The 23,050-nt window shown below is 40.6% G+C and overlaps 1 protein-coding gene across 5 annotated transcripts in view; it reads right to left on the bottom strand.

Annotated features, from left to right (window-relative positions):
• The window catches only part of pcsk5b (proprotein convertase subtilisin/kexin type 5b), a 77,253-nt gene that overhangs the window by 17,081 nt on the left and 37,122 nt on the right, over nt 1-23,050 (bottom strand). For 2 of the 5 annotated variants that reach the window (XM_058635781.1, XM_058635782.1), the window contains exons 12-22: nt 19,623-19,811; nt 19,067-19,203; nt 18,569-18,700; nt 18,236-18,338; nt 16,397-16,590; nt 14,669-14,753; nt 11,645-11,748; nt 11,399-11,537; nt 10,170-10,285; nt 1,953-2,052; nt 733-869 (exon numbers count right to left, since the gene is read on the bottom strand). In XM_058635781.1, the coding sequence (XP_058491764.1) occupies nt 733-869; nt 1,953-2,052; nt 10,170-10,285; nt 11,399-11,537; nt 11,645-11,748; nt 14,669-14,753; nt 16,397-16,590; nt 18,236-18,338; nt 18,569-18,700; nt 19,067-19,203; nt 19,623-19,811 (1,436 nt within the window). Of the gene's footprint in view, nt 1-732; nt 870-1,952; nt 2,053-6,596; nt 8,708-10,169; nt 10,286-11,398; nt 11,538-11,644; nt 11,749-14,668; nt 14,754-16,396; nt 16,591-18,235; nt 18,339-18,568; nt 18,701-19,066; nt 19,204-19,622; nt 19,812-23,050 lie in introns of those variants that run through there. The other 3 variants (XM_058635783.1, XM_058635784.1, XM_058635785.1) reach the window with 3 other exon arrangements.

Here is a 23,050-nt window from a genome sequence, read left to right as displayed (position 1 = left end):
GTCTTCTGACAGGACTCCACAAAACGACCATTAAACAGCGGTAACTCATTCACAACTCTGCAACTCGAGTTTAAACCAGAACAAAACGATCTGTTTTAAAGTCTTTACACTGGCATCCAGTCGCGTGTAGAATATAAGCTGCTTGTCTACGAATCAATACATGCTTTAGGTTCAGACACATTAATGGAATAAAAGAATATACACTTCATAGTGCTCTGAGATCTACTGATTCAGGTCAGATCGTCGAGCCCAGAGTTCAAACCAAATATGCTGCACACAAGTGGAGCAAACTACCAGTGGAACTGAAATCAGGACCAGATTTCTTTAAATCCACATTAAAAACATTGTTTTTTTTTCATAATCTCATGCTTGAACTCTTTTAAAGCATTTTTAAATTTGGATCTTCTGCACTTTATGTTCTTTGAATAATTTTAGAGTAAATTATTGTTTTCATTGTTATCATATTTTATGCTCCATTTTTTTGTTTTCTTTTGGTCTTTTTCTGACTGTGTTTTATTTGTGTTGTAATTGAGTTTTGTTCAAATTGTACATTTGAATGTTTCCAAAATGTTAAATGTCATTGTGCTTTTATTTAAAGCACATTGAGTTGCCCTTGTGTGTGAAATGTGCTATACAAGTAAAATAGCTATTTCTTGCGCATTTGATGATCACAATGTTTCTCAAATCCTTGTGCGTGTGCGTGTGTGTGTGTGTGTGCATGCGTGTGTGTACCTCTGTCACAGCTGGTGCAGTTGTTTGGTCCCTCATCCACACACTCGTGGCAGGAGTGGTGACAGCGTTCACACTGTCTCCCCTGTGCATAACGTCCAGTCTGACAGCGAATGCTGCAGCGTCCATCATCAAACAACCTGTGAGTGAAGTGTGGTTTAGAATCTTGACTCTGTATCTACATGTCACATATGTATTTACACATTCAAACCATTGTCAAATGAGTTCACACAATCCCGATTAAGCCTATCAGCTATCAGAGTTTGTGTTTAAATCTCATTGAGCGTCACTGAGCAAGATTCCCACACTGCACACAGGAAGTGATTAATTACATGTCAAAACAGAGGGAGGCAACAGCAATTTAGAGCTAGTAAATGAAAATGCAAACGGGTCGGAATATAACTGAAAACCAAAAGAAGTGCACAAGAAAGGTTTTAGATGTGCTGCAACAATTATTCGATCAATAATCGATCACTAGATTAGATGAGACTAACTATTTTGATAATCCATTAATCGGTAATTAATACAGGTTTTCTGATTTTTCAGCTTCTTTAATGTGACAAGTTTCCGGTGCCTTCGCTCAAATGACAAATAAATCATTAGAAACTCAATCATTTTGGTTTGTGGACAAGACATTCATTTTTCAACAATTCAACAATTTCTGACAATTTACGGACCAAATAAGTACATGATATAATATAATATATATCTCATATATTAGATATATATTATATATATATATATATATATATATATATATATAATAGACAGATAAATCGATTATGAAAATAAGATGTAAAATCTACAGCTCAGAGAACATTTTGCAGTTTGACGGCATAACTGCCTCTTGCCCCGCCCGCCCCTGCACTGCTGCAGTATACACACGAACGCTCCCTCTGTCAGGTCTGATAGTATTGGTTTCATATGAAAGATACAGAATTCAAATAACGTTACTTTATTTCTGTTCACAACGACCAAACCGAGGCAGAATAAAAACAACAACAGCAAAAATTTCCCCCAAAGTTACACACTGCAGCATTCAAATATTAAAACTGAGCAAAAGACTAACGGGACCATGCAATGTTTTTCTTTTCCTTCATTAATACCAGGCTGCTCAGCTTGTCTGTTGTGATTTTGTTCATATGGACTATCGTGATAAACACATGTGAGGTTGGAGTGTTGTTGTGTTTGAATGAGGGTGAGTGTGTTTCATTAACTCTCACCTTGTGTCAGGGCAGCTGGTGCAGGCCTCCTGCTCTGGACCACTGCACCGCAAACAGGTCACGTCACACAGGTGGCACTTTCCATAGCTCAGGTATTCTCCTGTCGCAAAAGAGCACAAAAGAATGAACAGCAGCATCTCACACCTGCGTCCTCACAACATCAGTTATTCCTAGAACCAAGTTCTATTAGCAAGTGTGCACACTTACTTGATGCTGTGATGTCCTAGGAGTGTCCTACTTGCACCAATTATAACCCGCAGTCGTTAGTTTCTGCTGTCATTTCACTGAAGATTCAGCTCATTATACTCTGGCTTCTGACATTGTTTTTGTTGTTTTTCTCCTCTATCTTGTTTTTTTTTTGTTTTTCTTCCTTCCATATATATGTGCAAATACATTTCACAGGTTTGAAAAACAAACACATCATTGAAAGTGTTACTCTCTGACTCGCTAATTGCTGGGTCCTTTTGAAAAAGGAAACCGACGGGTCCTTGTGAGAGTAAACACACGGCGAGGAATCTACAAACACAAACACACTTCACCTGAACAAAGTCATATTTATCAGGAGCATGAAAATGTATCGCAAACCAATTTCGAAACCATTTAAACTTCTTTGTTGTGTTGAGTTTGTCTGCTGTCTCCATGCTTAAAAAATACTTATCCATGGCTCTCCCCTTTATAACGCTCAGGGGTGACAGCAGATCTTTATTTAGAGATGTTTTTCATCAGAAACGACCTTCAATGACTTGCATTCATTACTTGTTGTAATGTGTAATACTTGTTACTGTCTGCAAGTACAAAATTCATGTCTCTGGACTTACTTTTACTCCACTACATTTCCTCTAACTATCTTTGTTACTCGTTACTACCAACTAAAATCAGAAGAGTTGGTAATGGTCTGTAGTTATATCGAGCTTTTCTAGTCTTAATAGTCTTGCTTGCTTTACGTTATAGTTTTGCCATTCACACGCTTCAACATGCGGTTAAGTGTCTTGCTCAAGGACACATACTGTATAGACTAGCAGAGCCAGGAATTGAACCCACAACCTTCCTGTTGAAAGACAACTCGCCCTACCACTGAGCTACCATGGCTCAATCCTTCTCCTCACTTTTTAAATGCTAAATGCTAAAATTAAGTACATTTTATAACAGGAGAATGGCTCTTGACACATTAGTATACTTCTACCAAAGTCATTTTCTGGTAAGATACTTATAATCACGGATCCCTTTTAACTACTTTATACAAGACTGCTTGTGTTAATGATCAGGAAAAAGCAGCTCAGTGGTTCATCAACATGAAGAACTAAACTGAGATGAAATAAAAAATGTCCAATGGTCACATCCTACACCTCTGAATATGTTGAAAATGTGCGTGGGTTTTAGGAAGCCGGAAAAATCTTTGTTGCCAAACAAAGAACCATCTGGAAATGATGTTTTGGGTGCGAGAAACCTCAAAAACCTGGCAAAGTCATTGTTTGAGTTTCTGGTATTGATGAAAACTAGATCACAGGTACGGTACATTAGTGCCATTACGTCCCTTTTAAGCAGCTATAATCAAACACTGACTCTACTGATGTTATGACAATGAATATCCTTCTTGTCCTTGCCTGATGGGCTGTTATATAAACTTTGTCCACATTCACTAAAGGACAATCAAAAATACTGTAGCCATTGTCTCCAAGTGTTGCCTGATGATGACTGAGGAAGAAAAAAAAGTTCCTTTAACCTTCAGCTTCACACTTGGCAGCACTAAAATGAGATACAACAAAAGAGGAATACACATGGACTCGTATCCTACCTCTGGACAAGACAAAGGTAATAGACATGGCATGAGGATGGAGCTGTGTGTGTGTGTGTGTGTGTGTGTGTGTGTGTGTGTGTGTGAACATCCTTCAAAGTCAGCAGCAGCGAGGTTGTCTGTGTTCTCTGCTTACTGTGAAAAGCTCAATTGTTCCTTTCACAACAAAAGCTTCTTTGTGTACAAACACAACAGGCGGTGGCTTCTCATTCTGCTGAATCCATTCAAACAGCACCCTAATAAACGCCATCACTCTCCTTCTCACACACACACACACACACACACTGGTTTTGCATTCTTTGTGTGGACACTCATAGACATAATGCATTCCCTAGCCCCTTACCCTAACCTTAACCATCACAACTTAATGCAGAACCCTAACCCTCAAACCACTACTTAATCCTCAAAAAGCCTGTTAAAGTTTAAAGATTCAACGATATGCATCGAAACACAGCATTTACCCTAAACTTATACATAACCACAATTCTCAACATAGCCCAAAAACATGACCAGTTCCTCAGAAATGAGGTTATGCCCCATTACAACCAGATTTTGGTCTCCATGAGGACTAGTGGTCCTGAAAAGGTCAGTGCTTATGCCAGAAACTGTCCTTAACAAATATACACACATACATAAGTATATACGCACACATACACATAATCAGAGTCTCCCCCTCAAACAAACAGGGAGCCAAGTTCTCAGGGGACGTAAAGCTGCACAACTCCACTCAGCAGAAGCAGACACTTTGGACTCCCACTGCCAGATGGGAGAAGAATGGAGCAGAGAGGAAAGAGAGCCTGTCACTCACAGGGGAGTAAAACTTTTTCCACTGTTATGGACTCAGCTGACCTTGTGAGACACTGATAATCTTTTCTGTCAGGAGAGACCGCGAGAGGGAGAGAGAGAGAGGGAGAGAGCTTTGTTGGCAGATATCACACCGACATCCACTACACCTGGTCCTGAATTACAATTCCCCGGCTTCTCCAGCACCACCTGGAGCCTCCACATATACAGTAGTTCGTCCTTTTAAAGGAACAGGAAAAAGATGTTGACGAGAGCAAGTTCTGGTAGCCTAGAGATCACTAACTATCTAATAACGTGTGTTTATTACCACAGGGTAGTTCTCCTTTGTGACAACAAGTTAAAGTATATACATAATTTAACCACTAATGACTATTTAATATGAGAACACATTGTTCAAGGACAATCTCGGGAATTATAAGCTGTATGGAATTGTGTGTGTGTGTGTGGGAAAGAGAGAGTTGAACCACTTTAACTGTGGTTTTAAATGTTTTCAAAAGACTGAAAAACTGTATGAATCAGCACACTGCTGATATTTATATTTATATACACATGTTGCTATTGGATACAATTCTATTAATATGTATTGTTATTGAATAACAGCCCTATGGGGACAATATACAGCGTATTATCATGCATTACAATAAGAAGCACTTTGTTGTGATGAATTTCCATTATTTGTGTTTGTGATTTATTCTGAAGTGTCACAACAGAGAAAGAGACAGAGACACAGATAGAGAGCCTCGTGACTCGTTATGACCTTATATAAAATTCTTGTTTTTTTTCCTCCTTAAAGGAAGGTTTTGTCCTTAGTGACATGTTTTTTTTGTAACATTACAACATTTTTTTGGCGCATTAGTGACATATTCTGAAAAATGACGACATTTTGCAACAATTAGTTGTATCACATGCAATGTGTAATGTTCCCTTTTTAACCCTTAGAACACAGTGGATTTTTTTACATTATTGTGTTAAAACGTACAGTATATATACAGTACAGTATAAGAATGTGCAATATAGAGCATCTTATATCCTTTTTTTAGCACAACCTGGGCAACTGTATAAACAAACCTGAGCAAAAAAATCAGATTGAATTTGTGAAATTGTGAAATACGTCACAGTTCAGTTAAGTTCAAAGTTCACTTGGCTCATTTTTATGAACAAAAAGAAAAGAAAAACGGTCTGTTTTGTAACTTCTCTACAATTATTGCTACATTAAATCACTACTGAAGATTGCGATATAAAATGAATCATAACTTTGACTCAACAACACAAGAATATGAACAAAAGCGCATTTTCAAAGCCTGACTATGTGACCTATAAACACACACCCCCAGGATCCAGGATGTCCATATAAAGAGTTGTGTATTATTCCCACGGGTGCACCTGCGGCACGAAAAGAAAAAAACCTTTTGCGTTTTTCATCATGACATTTTCAACACTTATTGGCTAATGAATAGGAATCAAATGAATGTAGATTATGGACAGAATAAAATGAATGCTTAAAATAGATTTTTTTGTAATAACTTTGGAGAGAATAATCATGACAGTAAATTTCTATATAATCCCACACCAGACTGGGATGGCTGGGAGGTTTGCTTAAAAAACACTGACTTTATTTTATAGAGGGTTTATACAACATCTATTTACAGCAAAGATCCCTTGAACATTAAACCCTAGTAGTTGTAATTCTATGTATTTAAGTTTAAACGCAATGACTGAAAATAAGGACATTTATCAGCCAATCTTCAACATTTGTTGGTGTCAAGAAAACTGGTGCAAAATGTGTCAAAAGAATAAAAAGAAAATAAGCTTAACATACAGATGGACCTGACCAAACAGTCAGCGAAATACACGCGTCTTTCTGAAAAGGCGTGAGGCATAAGGAGCTTTCATGTGATTAATCGGATTAAACCTTTGAAAGTTTTGGAGAGGAATGATGTGAATATCAATTCCATTCATGAAAACTGGAAAACTAATGTTTCAGAAAGAAAAAAAAACAACAACTATCAACATCAAGATAACTGTAAAGAAAACAATAACATGAATAGATTAAACATTTTAATAAGAACACTTAAGTAAAAAAAAAAAGATTTTCAAAACTAGGACTTTGAGTAACATTAATAATGCATTGTCACAGATATGTCACAGGTACACAATAAAAACAGCTTTTATACGAGGGGTGTGTGTGTGTGCGTGTGCGTGTGTGTGTGTATGTGTCTAATACCGCACCATCTAAAGTCAATTCAAGTCATCTTAAACAATGACCAAGAATAAGTTTTTGTTAACCAAAACATGGGATTCATCAAGCTTTATTACAAATCATCAAGAACCATATAACCAGTCGACAGTACAACAAATCAGCTAATACTGTAAATGCTCGAGCTGCGGGCGTGAAGACCCACACAGAATTATCTGAAACCTTTTTTTCTATCTTGCTGTTCTTTATTAGAGCACCACCAGAATAACCTTTGACCTTCCATCAGAGAAAGGTCCAGAGACGGACGGGAGGCGAAACCCGGCGCCCGAAGCCCGACTGTGCAGCACGAGTTAACATTTCTGACACAGCCTAACTAACGTGATGTAAATCGATGCCTCGTTGAGTTCGTTCTCCCTTCTTGTGTTTCTACATGTAAAACTTGCAGTTTGCCCGTCCACCTGTCATAGACCTTAAACCTGCGTTTGAAACATCACAACAGCAGAACACTTTGAGCCAATCGCTGACCTTCTGTGTTGAAAGTGTAGCACGACACTTCAATGGCATCAAAATTGAATGACAGTGTGTTGAAACTTCTAAAACTTTTTTTTTTTTTCGAGAGAGCTGTGACATCTAGGGATGCACCCACGCAGATGAAATAATTACATCATTACCTTTAATGGGGTTACATATATGGTAAAAAAAAAAAAAAAGAGTGACCGCAAAATAATCGTCAGTCACAGTAAGAGATGGAATCAGTTTTGGGAAAGAGTTTCGTTTTTTTTAGGATCTACATCGTGTTTGGGGGAAAAAAAAAGGGCTTTGGTGCATCCCTGCGATCACAACTTTCTCTCTACCTCACTGCAGCATTTCCTTCCCTGCAGAAAAGTCCGGAAGGAACGACTATTGACTCGTCTTGTAGTACACCTCTGGAATGAATCAATGCTGTCTGGGCTCACGTCAAGAATTAATAGCATTCCTCTGCCCGTGCGCGCACACACAGACACACGACTCGGCGGGCAAGGTCTGTGTGTTTGAATAAACAGGATGAGGTGATTGTGGTCAGTTACATGTGTCAGTCTTGGCACATGGTGTCACTGTGGTATACAAACTGTAACTTCAAGTGATTTATGTGTCTGAGTTCATGTTTATGACTGCATGTGTGTGTGTGTGTGTGTGGTATATACTGTACATGCATGTGTGTGTGTGTGTATATCCGAGTGTGAGTTTGTCTTTCCTCCCTTTAACAGCCAAAGTCAGCCCAGACAGACATTATTTTCACATTACAGTGATTCCCCCCCCCTCCCCTGATATATATTTACAGGCAGAAAATCAGGGCCTTCTTTCCTACTGTATGTTGACTTTCCATCTGTTTATCACTGACACTGGAAAGAGAGGAGGAAGCCAGAGGAGCCAAAATAAAAAAGCACACATATGTATTCAGAGTTTCACAGGCTGTGCAGCTCCTGTTCTTAAGCTATGCTTCCTACACTGGCAACAAAAAAGAAGGTTCAATTATTTTGGCATCGATGCTTTGGTCACAAAATACCGACACGTTTATTCTTTTGTTTTGTTTTTCACGTTTGTTTTCGTTTGCTTGTGTTTTCTTGAAATAAGTCCCAGTCATTTTTTTTTTTACACCCTGAAGACATGTGTTTGTCCCAGTACAGAAAAAAGGTAGGTTTGTTGTAGTCCTGTCATCGCACCTCCGATGCAGTCCCTTTAAGAGGCACAGATTCTCTTATAAATTATGTGACTGTGAATGGGTGGGCAGGGTGGCTTGAGATGGAGGGGTGCCCCCACACCCCCCCAGTGCACTCCCGTTATGCCCAGTGAGTGTGTCCCGTCATCCCTTTTGCGAGCATGTTCTGCAGCACAGTTGCTGCAGCACTTTCCTCTGGCAAAGATTGTTCTTTTTAACTAGCACGCAGAAACTGCCCTCCGCCCAAGATTCTTTATTTGCTTTCCACAGACCAGGAAGGAGAGATACGGAGGGAGATTGGAAGGAGGGGGAGAGGGGAAAACATATGCACACACACACAGAACACACACACACACACACACACAGGATGGAACCATTAGAAATGGTTGAATGCAGGCAGAGCCATGTGATTGGTCAGGAGAGGGTTCAGGAAACAGGAAGAGTTTTTTGATCCAATCACAGGTGATGTTCATCAAGGTGGAAAATGATCGCAGTCCAGTGGAGTGATTGAATCCATGTCGGGAGAGAAGGGGAAACAGATTTGGGAGGAAAAAAAAAACAGAGAGAGAGAGAAGAAACATCACACAATTAGCAAATTGGAGAATTTTTTTTTTTTTTCAAATTCACAACTTGATATCATTTTGTATCGTAGAAAACTTAAAGTGGACCACCATCTGTAAACACTGAGCCAATTCTGCACATTAAGTACACTGAGAACAGACTGGGTGTGCACTTTAAGCAAAGTAATTATCAACAGGAAGGTCACACAATAAAGATACTGCCTTTTTCCTCCTCAGATCTTAGTCTCATTGTGAGCTTGGCACGTTATCGGCCACAGGTTTCATTTTAAATGGAAAATAGATCACGGCAAAAACAGCAAATCAGAGGCAGACCTTCACCTCAGATTGTTATTAAAGGCAAACATGCACTAAGTGGAAAAGACTAAGAATAAAGTACAGCAGACAGAAAATGGCGAGTGCGAGCACAGACACAGGAGAAATCAGTTAGTTACTTTAGAGGGAAGAGAAGAGGGATTAAGAGTAAGTAGATCCTTCTAACATTTTTCTATGAAGTGTACAATGAAAACCAGAAAAGGGCTGAATTCATATTAAAAAACAAACAAAAAAAATATATATATAATAGGAATGTGTGAGTGTGGACACAGTTCATATTAGTAATACACATAGACCTTTTAAGATAGCGAATGCAGGAGAGAAAGCAAGAAGAACAGGCCACCTTTCTGCTTTAAAGCCACAGCAGAGCCATTTTAGTTGGAGTTAGTGCAAAGCTCAGAATATAAAGAAGGCCATCGTTGTAACCTCGGCTTTTATCTCGTGAAATACCTTTTGCATTCATTGAATACCCTGTGGCCATGTAACACAATTTAATTCAAGCAGAATTGCAAAATAGCCTCAGAGACACAGAGGGTTGAAATGTAAATCTACTCCTCTGAAGGCTGCGGTGCCTGGATTGACTTGAATTGTTTATTTGGTGCGATACAGTCTGCAAAAAGAGAAACGACTTAACTAAATTAATTATAACTTCTTTCTTTTTTTTTGCTACGCCTTTGTCCATTTAAGTTTTGTAAAGTCTGTGCAGAAAATCCACGACAGAAGATCAGTGCCCTAACATCGTTTTTCCCTGACACCGACGCTGTCTGCACGACAAGAATAAAATAAACACATCAAGACCATTTTGTAGATAAGAGAGCTGACAACTCACCATCTTTGCAGATGGTGCTGACCACACAGGCGCCTCCCTCCAGATTGTAGCCACTGACACAGCTGCTGCAGTTTCTTTCACCGGGCCCCAGGCACTCGTAGCAGCTATGGTCACACCTGTCGGTGGTTGTATGAAGAATTAGATGCTAGCCCGTGGCCACATAATGCAGCAGTAAATTGGAATTTAGAAATGTCCCGAGTATCGGAAATGATCTGACATCCGTTTCTTGAGAGCGAGGGGAGCTGACGGAGAATGCACGAAACAAGCGAGGCAAGGGGTCAAGTGAGCAATAAATAATAAATTAAAAAAAAAGCAGCAGCAAGGAAAGTCCACTGTCTGGACAGATAAGAACGGCAGCCAAGAAGTCTGACTCTGTGGAGGAGTCTGACTGCGCGTGTGATAGGAGGCAAAGTAGACATCAAACTGTCATCAAACGTAAAAAGGATTATAAGCATGTTGGTATTTGTGTGTGAGTTCTTTCCAGCCTCTGTCTCCTCGGCCAGGTTCATGTTAGTAAGGAATGAAGCTTGTGAACAGTGTGCAGAAAAGTTGCAAAAAAAAGCTTCAGGATAGAGCAGAAGGGAGAGGCTTTGTCTGCATGTTCACAAATCTATGAAATTAAATAAGGTATTTTTTTACAGTCAACTTTAAATGGCAAAGTCCACCGGCAAAGTGTGTGTTTACTGTTAAGAGTGACTGACGGTCATGATGGTTTGACCCCCAAGCACAATTGCATCACGTAACTACTACATGTGTAACTACGGGAATAACATTTACTTTTCATAAGTGATGCCAATTTCTCAGAACGCTAAATGAGGAACTGAAAAACTGGCAAAGGAAGGATTCGAAAACAAGTAGTGCTGGAAACGGCTGTGCTCAGCTTAAAGTGAGAAAAACAATGACAATTTGTACTTGAGATTTCCTCTTGAAAACTCTTTAGACCGGAGGTCTCAGATGATCAATTTCATGCAGCCTGCCACTTAATATCAAGTTATGAGTTATTTCTGTATTTTTATTTTTCTATATATTTTTTTTTTTTTGCTGGATTCATTTTGCAGCATAAATAAGTTGATATTGAAATATCGACATAAATATTATGATGATTGGTGTCTTTTTCCAAAAGTTGGGACTTTTTTTCCCCACTTGATGAGACACTCGGCTTCACACTGTAGATGTAAAAGGTTTTCACCCCAAAGTCTAGGAGGTGTTGAACACGTGTGCTGACTCACTTCTTACAGGACCTCTGCACCTGCCCGTTGTCCGAGGTCTGCTCCGACAGGTAGTAGCCAGTGCTGCATGTTGACACACAGCGCCAGTCCTCCAGTAAGTAGCCCTCTGCACACTTGGTACACGCCTCTATACCTGTGCCTGAGACACATATGAGGGCACGTTTCAGAAATGTTGTGAGGGCATTAAACAAAAAATCAAAGTTTTAAAGTGTTAACTCAATGGTAAATAGTTTTTCGACTTCCTACCAGCACAAGTTGCACAGGCCCGATGGCAGGGCTCACACGTTCTTCTGTGGCCGTTATAATACGTCCCTGGATCGCAGGTCATCTGACACTTGTTTCCTTGAAGACTGGAGGGAGAGGGAGATAAAAAAAAAAAAAGACACCTCATCGTAAAGTGGCAGGTGAGTGTATATAATTACGACGTACAGCTGCTTATTAAATATCTAATCTTCTAATCAGAGGGTGCATTTAGGCATGTGGACGTGGTCAAGATGACCTGCTGGAGTTCAACCCGGGCATCAGAATGAGGGAGAAAGGTGAACGTGGCCTGGTTGTTGATGTCAGACAGGCTGGTCTGAGTATATCAGACAACTGCTGATCTACTGCCTTGTTGATGCCAGACGTCCCCGGGAGAAGGGCCAGGTTGGTGTGGAATGATAGAAAGGCAACAGTAACCCAAATAACCACTCAAAACAACTACGGCATGCATGATGAAGACCATCTCTGAATGCACAGCAACTCAAACCCTGAGGCATGCGGGAGAAGACCACACCCGGAAACACTCCTTACGTGTCCTCATAAAGGGGCCAGTGAGTGTAATTATTCATATCTACGGCCTAAAAATATTTCAGAAACTATTTTTTTTATTAGCAACATAAAGACTTTGGAATGAAATTCTTTCTTTGCTGTCCACACGAAAGGAAAGAATTTCATCACATAAAGCTAAGACCGGTACATTTGAGGAATGTTACCAAATGGTTAACCACTGATGAACAACACAATGACACACAACAGTGTGATAAAAACAGTAAGATGGGAGTTGTTGTTGTTGTTGTTGTTGTTGTCTTCTCGTCTCGTTTTGTTCCTCTATGCATTTACGGGCAGAGCTGACGTCAATATGTAGGTGTGATGCATTAAAAGACAACACCCTGGTGACTATTTAACAAATTACAGAACATTGGAAATGTTACATATTGTCTCTTTAAGCAGCACCACACTCACTGTGAGGCTGTGCCCACTAGCTGACCTTTAGTTAACCTTCTGACTGAATCCATCACCCTCTAGAGTCAAGTGCAATTAGGGTGAATTTATAGTTTTGTGCGAATTACACAAGTGACTTCAGAAGTGCCAGATGTGTGTGTGTGTGTGTGTGTGGGGGGGGGGGGGGGGGGGGGGGGGGGTCAGAGGTCAGTGAGGAAGTAGGTTTAGAGGTGATATAGTCAGTTCTGCAAAAATCACAGTGAGGACTGACTGGTGGGTGAGCACGCTGCACTGAGCTGAAAAACAGCTGGTCTCTGTTAGCTAATGTTTCCCAGAAACAAACGCGCCCGCTCCTCTGTTCCTCTTTGGCTCCTAACCCACCATGAATGTGGAAATGAATGGGAGAACGTGTGAGCATGTGTCTGACTGTGGTCTCACTGGCGTTCAGAGGAAATTATAGCTTGCAAGTGTCCCTACCTCCACCTCTGGCTACAATGAACACTTAAAGCTTAGTTCAAGACCATAATATGTTTTACACACTTCTCAAGTGTTTCTAGCAATACCCTATCCTCTGCCAGGTCAAGTGTAGTTGGAGCATTTTTTTTTTTTTTTTTGATGCTGTAATGGAAGTGAACTGGGACATGTCTGCATGGATAACCAACGCATGGTTTAGATCAATGGTTCCTCAAAGTAACACAAGCCAAAATGGGCAACAACTCCTCTCTTTCTTGTGGGTCTCCACACGACACGAGTATATGAAGGCTTTAATAAGCTCGGGTCACGGGTTGAAACTCAATTTGGGTTTCAGGAGGGACAAAGGCCCCGTATTCACTGGTTTGTTGAGTGAATCCAAAACCACGGTGTAACATAATGTGTTTGTTAGCGACACTGTTTTCCTGCGGGGTTAAAATGCTCTTTATGCCTCAAACCACAACAATGACATTCAAGAAAAAGTGCTGTAAAAAAAAAAAAAAACACAAAAGCCAGAGCTGTTTGTCCTTGAATGACAGACTGTGACGGTAAACCAACAATCTGATGTGACTGCAGCGCGCTCTGAAATATATTAAACATGGAGCGACAAAGCCACAAAAACGAGAGGGCAGTTGTTTGCGAGTTGAATTCAAGTGACTTCTTTGTTATATAAAGTAGTTCCACCTGTTATTACAGTCAAAAAGTGACAATAATAAACAACTATTTCACCTACTTTTAGTGGCCGTCAATGTTGAATTGTCATTTTCACAATCTCGCAATATAACAATAAATAAAATATCGCTATATTTCACGGTGTAATACCGCTTTGATTCTTTTGAGGTGTCAACATGTAAATATTCTTGACAGTGGATGTGTGTTTGTATTTAAGCCTCCGACCACTAGCTGGCAACATAAACAATATAAAGTGCTATGCAAGCACTTTACGCTACATACAGAAATATGTGTGAAGACAGGTGTTCTTGAAATAATGTTTGTTAAGGCAAAAATAAATTGCGATACATTGCCTTGCATCACAATTTATCGCAGTACGTCATATTGTAACCCTGTACGGGGACACGTGTCGAATCACATTATCTTCTTATTAGCAACTCCCCATTTCTAACATCAGAAAGGTCTGAGGAGAGATTGTTTCTGACGTTGAACAACAATCCCTTTATAGAACAAATGGAGCCAACATACAACTTTAAAGCAAAACAAGTCAAAACTGTTTCTGCTGCAGTGAAGAGGAAATACAGTTACTATAGGAAATCCAAAATCAGCACAATGTGTTAAGGGGTCCAGTGTGTAACATTTAGGAGGGTTTATTGACAGAAATAGAATACCCTTAAATAAGCTTTTTTTTTTGTATCAGTAGAATTAGACTTTTATATGTACTTTAGGTAAAAGTCTAGCCTTATGGACACAAGAGAAGACGACAGCCTCTATGGTGTGTGTGAGAGGCACTGTAGTTCTCTCGTGACTCCTCCATTTGTTTCAGTTTGCAGTCTCACCAGATTGTAGCAAACACTCACTCTTACACACTGGACCTTTAAACTAGTGGTGAATGTGTGGTGAGAAAACGTTTGTTCAGTTTACCTCATCCCAGGTTTACATTCTGTGCAGATATTGGAGGTGTTGCACTTCTTACAGTTCTCTGGACATCTTCTGCAAATGTTGGAATCTGGAAAAACACAGGGGGAGGAGGAGGAGGAGGAGGAGGAGAAGAAGAAGAAGAAGGCGTTACGTGACTGAAGTGAAGTGAGAAAGATGAAGGAGAGAGAGGGGGAAAAGGCTGAAGAAGGGGCTTATGAACTGAAGAGCGGGACACAAGGGCAGGAGGAAATGTCAGCAGTCTGAAGCTGCGAGGAAAGGAGATTGTAGAGAAGGGAGGAGGAGGCGATGAGGCGCTTTGACACTTGGCAAATGGACACAGCTGACTTCAGCAACAATTTTGGAATTTGGAAAAACCTCACATTTCAAAGTTGGTTTTTATGAACAAAAATAAATGGAAAAACTGTCCATTTTGTGACTTCTGCACTAGTATCACTACTCCCATTTTTTCTTTTTTAAATATGTGATACAGAATTGATCATAACTTTGACTCGACACATACTTTTTTAAAGCCTGAAGATGTGACGTATAAACACACACCCCCAGGATGTCCATATAAGGACACAGCAATTCAGGTTCAGTGTGCTAAATGTAGGTGAAATTATTTTCATTTGGCAGAAATGGATGTTTTTCTTTACTTCAGAATGAGCCTTTTAGCCATCTTGCAACTTAACCAATAAATGTTGCTAAATCTTACAATCTCTACCTTCAATAGAGATTGTAAGTGGATAACCATGCATCTCAAATGTCCTGTGTGTAATTAAATTTGCATCCTCTGTGTTTCCTTGACGTTGCGTGTCCACATAAGACTCAAGATAGCTCATTTAATCCAACGCAATTCTCGGCAGTGCCATCATTTCAAAGTAAAAATGTATCCACTACATCTTGGCCTGCGGAAATGTTATGATTGAACTTGGACCAGTTTACATCAGATCTGCTGCCAAACACTCTCACAACTGCCAGGACTCTCACTGTATTGGCTGCAAAAACCCATATATAGATATAATTATAAAGATATACATAGTCCCAGTCTCTCATTCTAGCTCTTCTTTCATCCAGGCTGGCAAAAATAAAACAAGCATGAGCATAAGCATGTACGTTCACTAGTCTGTATGAAAACACCACTGTGCTGCTCACTATATCAGTGGTTGACGCAAATTTAAAAAAAAGAAAAGGAGATCACTTTTATTTTACTTAAATAAGTTAAAGAAAAAAAACATCTGTTTACATGCAGATGATTCAATCTGTTTTGTGTGCAGATGTTACATCACCAAAGCAACTGCATCATTCAGAGGTATTCGACTAAAATCCAGCTGCAGATTTTTTCTAAATGTCCAGTGTCCATTTTTAATAGATTACCTTCCTCATTCTCAATATTTTTAATATCTAAGGGACTTCATACTTTGAGCTGGTCAATAGACAGAGAAGTAACAATGGACAAGCCAGGACAGATGAATGAGCTTTAACACTCTGACATTATGTGTTAGTGGAGGCATTTTTGGATGCAGGCTCCGAACACGATTAAAGTTAAGTTAAATGTATTACATTATGAGAAACACGTGCAAAGGAGTAGATTGCTACTGAAGTCAAAAGAAGCGTATAAGAACCTCAAGCTGCGCTCATAATGAAAGAAAATAAAGAGTAAGGAAACTCATTCTGGGCTCCCCGCTGTGCAATCACATTTTTGTCGTCGATCGCGGAGTAAAAACGTACCACGGTCGAGGTAGAAGCTGTCAGCACAGCTGGCAACACATGTGTTGGAGCCCTCGTTGAGGTGGAAACCACTCCGACATGTGGTGCACTGGTCGCTGCGGCTACCAACGCAGGTCTCACACAACGAGGAGCACTTCTTGCAGCGTTTCCGATCATCGCGGAAAAAGCCACTGGGGCATTCTGACACACACATCCTGTAGAGAGAATGTGTTGTTTGGATGGAGAGAAGAGACACATAAGGCAAAAGTGGAACACAAAAAAAGGAGACAATGCATGCTTTTCAAACGTTTTTCCAGATTAACAACATAACGTTAACAAACAAAACAACCCCTATGTTCCGATGGGATTAAATGGGTTAACAACACTGCTTTAATGAGCTAATGTTAAAATGTTAAACATATGTGTGACAAAAAAATACACTGTGTGCAATTAAAAAGCTCCAATAAAATTTAGTTTTATAGAACCAAACCAGATATTCTCTTTCATAATCACCCATGTAAACCTATTTCCCATGCATCTCATCAAATTAATGAGTTGGGAAAAAGCTACAGAAGTACAGCAACACAGTGTGTGCGTGCAGTGGCTATATGGCAAACAGGTGTAACATCTGCTGGATAACTTCACAGGCCTTCGTCACACCAACAATTCACCCAGAGGCTCCCTTTCCTAAGGTGAAAAGGATCTCCAAAAAATCCTGAAGAGCACAAAACACACGCTCCTTAAGCTTCATTCACACACTGCAGCGGCATCTGCCAAGAAGCACATATGGCACGTGTAAAACACTTAATCCACATGTGCAGTAGAACGCACCATGCGTCCGTCCTCAGACTTGATTAACATTTACATTACTTAACTCTTTGTGTTTTCAATCATACTCTGACCCGTGTTCTGCCTTTGTCTCCATCTGTCTTTGACATAAAACAAATCACTTCCTGTGCGCAGCACTCACCCTCCGAGTGGGTCTAGACGAACAAACACATACTTAGGGATGTAATTATCTGAACATTAAACACTCCTCTTCCCTTGCACCGCTCCCCCCCCCCCCCCAATCTTCACTCATCAATTGCTCCCTGTGGTGGCAGAAAAGGGCAGCGCACGTCTGAAGTGGACTAATGATAAGGCAGCACCTAAGCTTGCACATTCTCATGCACCTGCATTGCTTCGCCTTTTATTAGTGCCGAGACCCGCTGACACAAAGGCAATTACAACAGACTTTGATCCTAATGGGTTCCTAAGGGCACACACTGACGTGCGCAGACACACACACACACACACACACACACACACACAAATTAACAGGGGTAAACAACGGACGCCACATTCTGTGGCCAACATGAAACAGAATCAGTTCTTAGATGGACCAACTGAAATTAATCAGGTTATGAAGTAACAGGAGTGAGCAGTGACCTGTGACAACTGTGCCACGACATGGTGGGATCAGTGAATGCCTCGTCGTAACACTGTTTTACAAAATGCAAGTTACGTGAGAGATGTCTGTCCGAGCCAAATTCACAGACAGAAATTCCTCCTGGCGTGCAAATATGTCTATAAATCAATATCAGTTTCATTTCAGCCAATCAAATTTTCATTAAAACCCCGATTCTATTACAAGTCGGTTTATTTATTCACTTCCTCACAACCGAAAAAACTCTAAATACAATAGATCATCAAGGAGAATCCTGATAGACATTCCAAAGATGATGTTATTGAGGGAAAAGGTTTGGCAACAATTTAGGTTAGGTTTAGATGATTTGCCTTTTAAGATGTGTGATTTTGATTAAAACATTAAAAAAAAAGTGGAATTCCAACATCCGTGCTGATATTAGTTATTAGTCTGACCTGGTGTTGTTCTTGAACTTGAGGAAGTAGTGGAGGCAGTTGATGCAGTGATGAGGTCCAGGACCTTCACAGCCGTTCTCATTGCATTCAGAGTCACAGGGGCCTAGAGACGTGTACAGGATTTTAAAACTTTGGTGATCAAAAGAGAGGCGATTTCACAGTCAAACAACGTCGCACCATATCATAACACTTGATGGACAGGGTCATTTTAATGTATTACACTCTTTGATGGTGTCCTTAAACCATATACAATAATTATCCATCGCAACAAAGCAGGAAAAATAAGCGTTGCAAAACAACGTGTCCGTGTGCCGTTCTGTATTTATCACTTACCACTGTATTCCTCTGTGAACTCCTCATCAGTGGGTGTCACCGTCTCCGCGGAGCGAGGTTTGTCGTTGCGCAGAGATGAGTACGGGTTCACGGAGGTGCCATAGAGCACCAGTGACCACTCTTTCAGTTTGCCTAAAGGAAACAGAGGGAATGTAAATGTATTTCACTTTCCACACTAATTTAACTTTGACTTGTATATGCTGCAAATTATACAAAATTTGACACAGAACGCAACTCTATAGAACAGTTGTAGATGATAATTCAAACTTTAACATTAAAATCTAGTTCAAGTCAAAACATATCCAGCCTCGAAGTGGATCAGAGAGTGTGAAGTAATTAACAGTTTGCCAGAAGAACAAGGCAAAGGTTACCTGGGGTAATAGTGATCAACATAAGAGCAACTCTCCATTAGAGACTTAATTATGCTTTTTAAAGAGTGACAAACTATCAGTCTATTCAAATGAACCTGAACTTAAAATAATTGCCAACATGTCATACCAGGTACTTTCTGGCTGCGGAGCTGAGAAGGTGAGTCATAGATCTCTAGGACCCAGTCGCCCGCTGCCTTCTCTCCCCAGCAGTGGGTGGTCATGAACTCCCAGTTCTTAAAACCCTCCATAGAGTGATCAAACAACCTGCATATCAGGAGTAAACACACACACAAACACACACACAGTGATATCAGATGAGGAAACTGCTCAAGTGTCGCAAATGCCAGAACAAACTGTTTAAACCACTCCACCAAGTGCAATCACATCCTCTAATGAGCTATAGACAAACACTGAGGAGGAGTGTGGTTTATTTGAGGTGAACATGGCCTGTGTACATACAGGGATTACACTACATCCAGCATTCAATCCTTGTGAGGTTTCTGTTTGTAAAGGGTTTTTAAGGGAATTCCCATTTTAATAATGCTCGTTTATTTAAATGTAATGAAAAATGTAATCCTAATTTCTGTGATGTCAGTTAGTCACGTTCCTTTGTCATTCATTTAAAAAAATCTATCAACGCAAACATGGGTGAAAGACGTCAAGCAATGCACACAAATGGTCACCTGTTGGCAAGCAGCTGCGACTTGGTCCCTGACGGCGATGTCAGGTTGATGGACAGGTCTCCGCGGCGAGGGTGTGTGATTGTTATCCGCACAACCACGTGCTCCAAGTAGATCACATGGTGGTTGGGGTTGTCGGTGCATCCTGTCGCCTTGTACACGGATCGAACCACGTGGTCTGGGCGGATTGTTCTAGGGAGGACGGGATGAAACTCAATGAAGAGACGAGTCGGAAAAAATCCAACGGCAGTGAATTTTATAGCAGAGAAACCCACATAGTTGGTTGAAGTGAATTAAAACTGGCCACCATTATGGCAGCAGGGTTAAACTGCTCATTATTATACATGCAAATGGCGCCAAGTACAGGTCTGAACACTCGCAAGCCCATATTAAGGTTTTTTCATATTTCAGACCTCAACCATTCAAAGCATCCAAGACACAAGAGTGTGATAACAGGGAACATTATTGAAGCGGTCTGCCATGTATGGCTAAGCAGCAGAAAAAACAACAACAATAACAGCCAACACAAACATGTAATGACCCCCTTGAAGAACATGTGTGGTATGATCTAATATAATAGAAATACAACACCAAAAAAAGAGTAAAAACACGGGACAGGTCCAGTGCAGCGGACACTGTGAAACCACAGTCTATGCAAGAGTTTATTCAGAGTCGTGCGTTCCTGCTGCACAGCAGTTGCACATGGAGAAGCTGAGCCAATGCAACAAATCAACTCCCTGCAGCACCGGATTACAGAGTTCATTCACTGGAAACTAACACAGAGCTGGTAAATTATACTTGCTGGCAAAAGATCACATTAATGGATCACAATAATTCTTCTTTTTCATCAATTTTAAGATATTTGGTGAAGGCTTGAAAGACACTCAAGTCCAGTGACTGCTTGATTGTGTATTGGAAACTGCTTCATTAGATCCTCCCTTGGTCAGGGTTACAATTACAGAATGATGACATTTTTTACTGAGTGATACAACACAGAAGTTTATTATTATGTGCTTTTTTGCAGGAAAAAAATAAGCTTTTTTCTTTATATAGGAAACTATTCCTCACACTTGGGTTGAGACAAGGAGCAACTGCAGTCTTATAGTAATATAAATATTAATAACCTGGTTGTTTTTAGTAAAAATGTCACAACATACAGTAGGTTTGTAAAGTAATTTCCATTAAAAAAAGCAGTTTTAAAGTAGCGACACTGCACCCGTCTACCGTCAGTTAGATCAATACATCATTAAAAGAAGGAGAAGAAAAAACAAGCCCCTTTTTCATTATTTTTTTTTTTTTACTTCAACTTGATCTGATTGTTTATCGAAAACATAAAACACAAACAACAAAATGACGTTCGCTCACACTGACTCGACGGAGCTGGAGCGAAACACTGAACGTTCCTTTCCTAAGTAGCCCATGACTGTTTGGAAAGCGGACAGCAGGAATGGCTGGGGAGTCTGGGGCTGATATCACAGCTCTGGCTTCCCAATGACACAATGCAGAGAAGTGAACCGTACACGTGGGACAGAGTGGAGCAGATGCACAGCTGATTACCACCAGCCTGATTGCACACGGATCAGGCAATTTTCCTGCCGTGTGTACGCTCCAAGTGGAGTGAAGCGAGTGACTGCATACAGACATTACCAAACGCAGTCTGAGGGGCCAGCCAGAGGGTGTGTGGAAACACAGCATGAGGTGACGGCTGCACTTATGTAGCAAGTTACAGTGGAAGTAACTTACAATCAACGTGTGACTGACCATTCCACTGATCTCCAAATTTTACGGAAAAGAGGGGGGGCAAATGTGAGAGGGTTGTTCTTTTCCTTCATTCACCCAACAGCGCTGGGAATGTTGCCATAATGACGCACACATAACATGATGAGTATGGAGGACTGAGCATAACCGCCTCTGACACGAGCTGGGCTTTACATAAGCGTCACACAGAACAGACTGAGTGAGTGGAGTGCTGGAGCGGAACAGACGGAATAACACTGATAAAAAAGCCACAAACACTGGACATCGAGCCGTTGACTGAAAGCAAAGCAGTTCAGGCCAGGGCTCAAGTTCAACCAGGCAGCCTAACAGAGAACAGCGCTCAGACTTCCAGCTGCATCGAGAATAACAAGCTGTGAAGTCTTGGCTCTGCGTGTGTGTGTGTGTGTGTGTGTGTGTGTGTGCATGTAGTAAGGGTCTTATGTGAGAACCACCCTGCCAGAACTAATGCTTGGCCCCTATCAAGGTGCAGCTTGCACAACCGCACTCTCAAACACATGCCGGTGCATAAAACACCAGAGAGAGAAAAATGGGAGAGAAAGAAAAGACAGACAGAGCAACTGAGAGAGAGAGAGAGAGAGAGAGAGAGAGAGAGAGAGAGAAGAGCAAGACAGACAGAGGGGGTAGGAGTTGTGTGAGACAAATCTACAAAAGAACCACAACATGTCCGATCTGTTTTCATAATGCAGCACAACCATATTTTGTCACATTTTCTGGTTTTAAAGTTGACTCACTTCTCCTGCATGTCACATAAATGTGTCCTGTATATTATCACTTGATTTTATCACATTCTCTCAAGTCAAATCAAGTCAGTGCCTTATCATTAGGGCTGACGCGGTAATTCAATAACAATATATATCACATTATAAACTTCTTCAATCACATTCCTGCAAAGGACCGAGTGTCTTTCAGAACTCTTGGATGAGCGGTTAAACATTTCCGAGAAATCTACAAGTCCAGTTGCCACTGACTTCATGACTTTTTGGATAATACACTGGTTTCTTCAACTTTTACTCGAGGGCAAAAATTCAGTCTTTGATCATCTTATATCCAACATAATTACTGTTTCATTGACAGTTGGTTGGAGGTTCATTCCCCTCTGATCAAAGTGAGGACAATGGACAATCTGCATTTCTCAGATTTGGTTGAAGTATTTTTGACTACAACGCAAAGCCGCCTGAACTCTGCCCCTGTCAAACACCTTTAAGACGAGGTGCAACGGTGGCTGACCTCAGTCGTGCACATGTGACATCAATATGGATGAATCCCCCGCAGCCAAGACGTAAACAGTTATAGAAAGTCTTCCCGAAACACTGGAGGCTGTTACAGCAGCAAACATAGAGCATGTGGGTGTAATGTCTACATGTTCACAGAGTTAGTGAATAAGATGCTTTCCATTTAGACTCGGCTAAACAAGACGTCTGTTATCTGCACTATCCAAAAGCCAAAATAAAGGCCACTTTGATCAAATGCAAGACCTGAAATTCACAGAATATTTGCCCATCTAGCAGGTTCTTAGTAGCAAAACAATCAATACCCAAGACGATCGTCTCGTCGAGTCCATTATGCACTTCCCATTAAAAAAGATCAAGAATGAGGAGAGGAAGCAGCTGAAAACATGAGCAAACTAAAGTGAAAAGTGAGCAGAGTGAGAC

Source organism: Solea solea, chromosome 8, assembly GCF_958295425.1.
Source record: "Solea solea chromosome 8, fSolSol10.1, whole genome shotgun sequence".
Classification (NCBI taxonomy): domain Eukaryota; kingdom Metazoa; phylum Chordata; class Actinopteri; order Pleuronectiformes; family Soleidae; genus Solea; species Solea solea.
The sequence above is the reverse complement of the archived record's forward strand: the minus strand, read 5'-3'. Positions and strand labels throughout refer to the sequence as shown.